The 6,465-nt window shown below is 38.9% G+C and overlaps 1 protein-coding gene and 1 non-coding gene across 2 annotated transcripts; both read right to left on the bottom strand.

Annotated features, from left to right (window-relative positions):
* Positions 1-3,309: 3,309 nt before the first annotated feature.
* Positions 3,310-5,596, bottom strand: COX7C (cytochrome c oxidase subunit 7C). Its single transcript, XM_037032341.1, has 3 exons — positions 5,402-5,596; positions 4,284-4,427; positions 3,310-3,455 (listed from the first exon to the last, which is right to left on the bottom strand). Exons 1-2 carry the CDS (start codon positions 5,474-5,476, stop codon positions 4,311-4,313), a joined length of 192 nt encoding a protein of 63 aa, XP_036888236.1. The 5' UTR covers positions 5,477-5,596; the 3' UTR covers positions 3,310-3,455; positions 4,284-4,310.
* LOC118977551 (small nucleolar RNA Z39) lies at positions 3,547-3,609 on the bottom strand. The gene has a single exon (XR_005064556.1). It is a non-coding gene; the product is annotated as a small nucleolar RNA Z39 (small nucleolar RNA).
* Positions 5,597-6,465: the final 869 nt, after the last annotated feature.

Here is a 6,465-nt window from a genome sequence, read left to right as displayed (position 1 = left end):
TCCTACCCTTTGCGACAGCATGGATGGAACGAGAGTATTATGCTAAGTGAAATAAGCCAGGCAGTGAAAGACAAATACCATATAATCTCACCTATAAATGGAACCTACTCAACAAAACAATCAAATGTGCAAAATAGAAACAGACACTTGGAAATAAAGAACAAACTTACAGTGGCCTGAGGGAAGGGGGGATGGGTTAATGGGGGAAAGATGGGAAAGGATCAAGGGAAGGAACATGTATAAAGATTCCATGGACAAGGACATTGAAAGAGGGAGCGTTGAATGTGGGAGATGGGTGGTGGGGAGGGCACCGGAGAGCTATGGGGGAAAAATGAGGGCAACTGTAACTGAAAAACAATAACAAATTTTACAAAAGTACTGTAAAGAAAAAAATAAAAATATTCATAAAATAAAAAAATTAAAGTCAGTAATTATAGTACACACTGATGTAATTACTTATAAAGCTGCTCCCTGGCTGGGGTTGACTTCTGTCTAGTGTTTGGGATAATGGGAGCAATCAGCAGGGAAAAGCTTGACAGAAAAGGTGGCACCTGTAATGAAGGTGGTACAAAACCCCTTGGAGCTGTGTGGCTAGGGTGACATGCTAAGGAGCTGGAATTTTACTGATGGTGACAGTTTATTACATGACGACTTGCGTTTTAGTAGTGACTCCAGACATCTTGACATTAGCATGGTTGACGTTAGAATTGCAGCTAGAATAACCGAAAATACCAATCTACAACAGCAGGACAGCTTTGGGTTTAACTCCAACAATTTATACCAGGTACGCCTTAGCTCAAATTTTTCTTTAAACAACTGTGTGTGTGTATAAATATAAAATTAATATTCTGCGGTATTAAAAAATGCAACACAAAACATTTATACTGGAGTTACATGCTTATATGAAATTATGATGGTTAGTTTTATGTGTCAAATTAGCTGGGCCATGGTGTCCGGTTAGCTGGTCAAACACTGGATATTTCTGAGTGTTGTTATTTATAATATGGGTGAGCTTTATCCAACCAATTGAGGATCTTACTAGAAAAAAAAGACCAACTCCCCTGGAGACAGAATTCTGTCAGTAGATGCTTCAAACTGCAATTGCCACTGTTTGGTATTATCCCATCTGATTTGGGGCTTGTCAAACCTCCACAATCACATAAGCTAATTCCTTAAAACTAAGTCTACACACATCAGGTTAGTTGTTCCTCTGGAGAATCCTGATACAGAAACTGAACATTTTTCAGCCCTCTATCACTCAATATACTTACACAGTAAGAGCCAGCCTACTGAAGCCTTTTTATGGACATGGGACAATCCACTACTCCTCTCAGTATAAGCAAAGGTTTTTTTCATTCATGTAAATCAGGTTCTCATGTTTTGTTGTGATGAAAAGATACTAATTCCTGGCCAGACCACTGTCCAATATGCACTTTCCTCCCATTTGTTTTTTCTGGGTACTGATTTGCTCCACATCCGAAAGACGTGCACAGTAATGGGCACATATAAATTGTGCCAGTAGGAGTGTTGATTTGTGGCCTGTGAGGGAATATCCTTGAATCCTAAACCGCCCTAAGAATCTCCTGCCACCAACAATCCAAAACTAGAATGAGCAGGTTGTAACAGAATTATCCCGTGTTTCTACTAACCTTTCTTTAATGTATATATAGTCCCCACTTATTTAAATGTTTAATATTGTTTTGGATCTTTGTACGTTTAGTGAATGTTTTTGACCTAGGAACCTAAATCTTGTTTACACCAATTACCCTATAGTGAAACTGCTTTTTAAATTGTTTCAAGTTGCAGAACCTATTGGCAGTGAGGACTTACTGCGTAGTCCTCAAAAATTACATAATTTAGGAAGACAAATCAGATGTCTTCTATCTACATCTTACTATCCAACAGAGCTAACTTTTGATGTATTTTCAACATGAAAAAACCCATTCATTTAGGACTTGCCAGAAAGTAAAATGTCTTCATATACCCTGTTGATTCTCAAAATACGAGGTATGCTCATTTCCATTTCCTCCAAAAAACTTAAGGGCAGATTTGAACCAATAATTCAGAATCTTTATGAAACCTACTCTTGATTCTACTGTTCCCAGAGGTAGACAGCACTGATGTTGTGTAGAAACAACCAACACAGGGTGACATGACATAAATGGAGAAGCACAAACTGACACACAAGTGCAGGGAATGGCAGGACAGTTTTTCAGATTAAACTGCATCCATTATTTAAGGAGTTGCCAGGAGGTTACTGAAGTCTAAAATAGACCCTCTCAAATAAACTGGGAGAAAAAATTAAGGTATTAGCACATCAGCAGTTAATGCTATGGCCATATCAGAAATCCAATGTTATGCTGAGGACTAAGGGAGGCAGCTGTTTTGTTCCATGAAGGGATATGCAGAACCGCCCAGAACAATTTTTCAAAATTCAGAAATACAGATTTTTATGTGAAAAAAATATGTGAATATTCTAGTTTTACATATTGGTTTAAAACCAGCACAGCAATTCCCCACCTCCGCCCCACCCCCCTACACACACCAAAGTCCAGGGGCCAAACAGACCATCAATTTATACCTTTGCTTTACAGTATTCTTGTAACGCCAGTGATATTCCAAAAGTGACCAAATTGAGATTAAAATATTCAGTAGCTAATTAGTTTCTCCTTGCCCTAATACAAAGTCCTGGGAATTAAGTCACTACACTTTAAGTGGCAAGTAGCATTTCATTATTCATGTAACTTGACTCACCAATACAATTACTACTGAGGGCCATCTTTCAACACATTTCTACTAGTCAAAGCTCCAGAATGAACTGGTAATTATTTTATATTCTATTTCATATGCCATTACATTCCATTTTAAATATTGTCCTTTTATCCATTCTAAACAAGACTCATTGGTCAGTGGCACATTTATTAAGACAAAAATTTCAGTTTTAGGGTATAAGTGTAGATGAAAAAAATGAAGTTTTTGTACTTTAATCTGTATACACTACTGGTTTTCCTCTTACGTTTTTTTTTTTCCAGAACAAAATAAAAAAACTCATGGCAACAAAGCAATTCACTCCTTCAAAGAAAAGGGGAAAACTAAAAATAACTTTTTTCTCTCCCTTTAAATAAGAGGAATTAGTACAGACTTGAAGTCAAGTTTGCATTTCTCTTTTATAACATCAATACCAAGGTCGTGATTAATAACTGGCAATTGATAATTAAATAAAACTTCAGAATTTAAGACTAAGTAACAGGGTAAAGCATATCAGTTTTGATACTGGGATAATACTCAAATAAAAAAAGTACACACATGCCCAATTATCACATTTTGTATTTCAGAGAAGAGGCATTAAGTATTCATGCCATAAGTTTATTTACAAACACAGCTAGTATGTCAAGTTCAACAGTTTGATCCATTTTTCAAAGAGACTGCACCTCTTAAAATGCTCCTCTTCATACCTGCGAAAAAACAGAAAAATATGGTATTGAAAAATTTTATTCAACAGAAATCATGTAGTTTCATTAATGTATTGTCTATCCTTCAGTTTGGTACATCAGAAAGCGTTTACAGTATCATAATTTCATTCATACTGATTTGCTTCATCATATGCACCACAATCTTTCCATATTAACCACTTGTATAAATCACTTCCTGTCTAAACTATGACAACTAAACTATTTTCCAAAATACGCTTGGAATTTACTCCAATTATCCCACAGAAGTTTCCAACAGTGTCATTTGGAGGAAAATTCTGGTTATAATTAAGTAAATAACTCTTTTCCTTTCACACAGGGAATCTAACTCCCCAGAACAAAAAAAGACTCCTCTGGGCATATACTAACATACATTGTTCTCAAGTGAGACTAACAATCAGTTTGCTAGAACTTTCCTGATTAGTATGCGGTCTGGCTAAAACTCCTGGTCCGCCATCACTAGGTATGAAATATTGTGCAACTTGTTGTTTTTGTTTCTCAGATCAGGTTAGTATCACCTACTTCACAAGCCTGCTAGGGAGCTACAGGAAATCATGATGGTAAAGCGTGCCTTACAAACAGCTGTACTAAATAAACCCTGGTTTTTAGGTAAAGAAATACTTGTTTCTAAGTTTATCAACTCGCTTCCACCAATGTCACATATACACTCCCCTTCAGGAATCAGCTCTACATGCAAAAGCATTTTGTAACTTTGGGGGAGGGAAGGTAATTTTTTTTTTTTGAGGCGTAAAGAAAGGGAGAAATAAAAGGAAAGCACTGCTTGGGAAGATTATAAATTCATTAATTAATTACCTGTTTTACGGATTAGCTAAAACATCCTTATTTTTTAAGCAGTTGGTGTCTTACAATAAGGAAAGGTGCGGCAAATCCAGATCCAAAATACAAAGTCATCATTGCTAGTAACCGCCACTTGTTTTCCACAGAAAATGGCAAATTCTGTTGGGAAAAGAGAACAAGCAACAAAAACAGATCTTCAAGTCATCTGATTTTAGATCAAAAATACATACAAGGAATGCCAGATTCTCTTTCTTTTACACAGTCAGGTTATAATGTCACATACCACAGCACTTAAAAAAAAAACACAACCTTTCAAGTTCTATAACCTTCATCATACATAACACTATTAAGTAAATATATATACATTTTTTGTAAAGTCAGATACACGTATCTGACTTTACTGAGCGCCAGGAAGTGGTTTTCAGAACTCAGGTGTAAAACAGTGAACTTTCTCTTTTATGTAGATTTTAGGTAATCGCAAATACTCTCCAAAAGTAATTTTAGAAGCAGAATACATTGTTCTGGTTCACTATTTGTTAAATACTGGAAACCTACTATGGAACGCAGGTCACTGTTAACGGTACTACTAAGGATTTTTTTTCGTAACCAAGCAGCCCTGGACCCTCAAAACAGTTTCTCATCCGTTTACTAGGCCTCGCATAATCCTCGGAGGTTGTTACTACTTACTTTCCCGATGTAAGCTATTTGTATTTGAGGCTAAACTCAATCTCACCCAAGGAGGGTTAATACTTAAAATTTAGTCAACGAGTCAAAGACTCGACCCACGACCACAGGCCCTCATACCTTCATTAATTTGCAATGACCTTCACTCTGAGTCCGGAGACCTCTATTTTGGCTTTTAAGACACAATAGCTGCCGACAAAGTGCCCACGACCTCCCTCCACCCCCGCCCCCAAATGTTGGAGGGGGTGGTAGGGCCTCCAGCTCTACCTGCTCATTCCTTTCCTCGACTAACAGGCGCACCCAGGGTCCTGAACTTTCTCTCTCGGGGAAGGGGAATGCTGGTAGGCGTTCCACACCAAATTGCGGGCTTGCTACCCCGCTTTCCAGAGATCAGCGAGTCGCAGCCAAGTGCCCCCACCCCAAGGAACGCGGGCCCCTTACACACTAACCTTCCCTGGACCTTCCTCATAGTGGCTCCTACGGACCACAGAGGTTGTGAATCTCCGAATGCTCTGTCCCAACATTTTGCTGTTAGAAGCCCTGCGAAACGGTCACAAGCTGAAAGCGGAAAAAATGGCGCTATCACACTAAGACCTTCTTTTCTCGACCTTGTCCCCTTTCCTGAAAGTACTGAAAGGGAAGACGGGAAATGGGGCAGAGCTTTCGGAAATCGCGATGACGCGCGGGCGCCGTGTGTTGTGGGAACTGTAGTTCAGAACATTGCGTGTCTTTGTTGGCCCTGAAGAATTGTGGGAAGTGTAGTCCCGCGTCAGTCTCAAGGCGGGCCAGAGCCCATATTAGTTCCTAGGGGCAAGGATTGATTCGTTCAGACCTGAGTTATTATCGCGTTCTTGACAGGATTCGTGTTTCCCAGACCGACTCCTACTCAATTTAGTGAAGCGGTTTCACCGCGTGTGCTCTAATATATGGAACAGGAAAATACGCCTTTCCCTTTTCTTTTCTTATGAATGCATACCAGGACCCTATGCTTTACGGTACTGTGCCTGCACGGAGAGATGTGTGCTGTCATCTGAAGAAATAATGCATAAGCCCAGGTAACCAGTAGAAAGGATGTTGGAGAGAAAGCTGAGTTAAAGTGCTAAGGAAAAGCTTTCTGAAGATATAGGGAACTGAGTAGGACAAAAGTACTGGCGGAGAAGAGAGAAAATTCAAGGCCAGTAGGAGCATAGCATGTTGAGTGCGAAAGAGAAAAGCAACCTCTGATATCCGGAGCTAAACTGGACCAGGACTTAATGTTCCCCTGCTAAACGTAATCAATTCCGCAGAACATCAACAGCAGACAAAATTATTGGGTCAGTGATGGATCAAGAAGAGTAAGAGGACTGTATTATCATATCTGAACGTAGACAAAACATGAACATTGTTCGTCACAAAAATGATGAAATACCACTGTATCCAGTCTAATATGATGACTTCTGCCTCCTTACTATTTACAACCTTAACTTCAGACCACTCCTTCTTTCTAAGCAAGATTTAGTAAGATGAGGAAAGT

Source organism: Sturnira hondurensis, unplaced genomic scaffold (assembly GCF_014824575.4).
Source record: "Sturnira hondurensis isolate 20B ecotype Veracruz unplaced genomic scaffold, ASM1482457v3 Scaffold0021354, whole genome shotgun sequence".
In the NCBI taxonomy this organism is placed as follows: domain Eukaryota; kingdom Metazoa; phylum Chordata; class Mammalia; order Chiroptera; family Phyllostomidae; genus Sturnira; species Sturnira hondurensis.
The sequence above is the reverse complement of the archived record's forward strand: the minus strand, read 5'-3'. Positions and strand labels throughout refer to the sequence as shown.

Coding starts and splice junctions, on each gene's coding strand:
- COX7C (XM_037032341.1), bottom strand. CDS start 5,476: ATGTTGGGACAGAGCATTCGGAGATTCACAACCTCTGTGGTCCGTAGG. Junction 4,428..5,401: donor ATGAGGAAGGTCCAGGGAAG/GTTAGTGTGTAA, acceptor TTTTCCCAACAG/AATTTGCCATTTTCTGTGGA.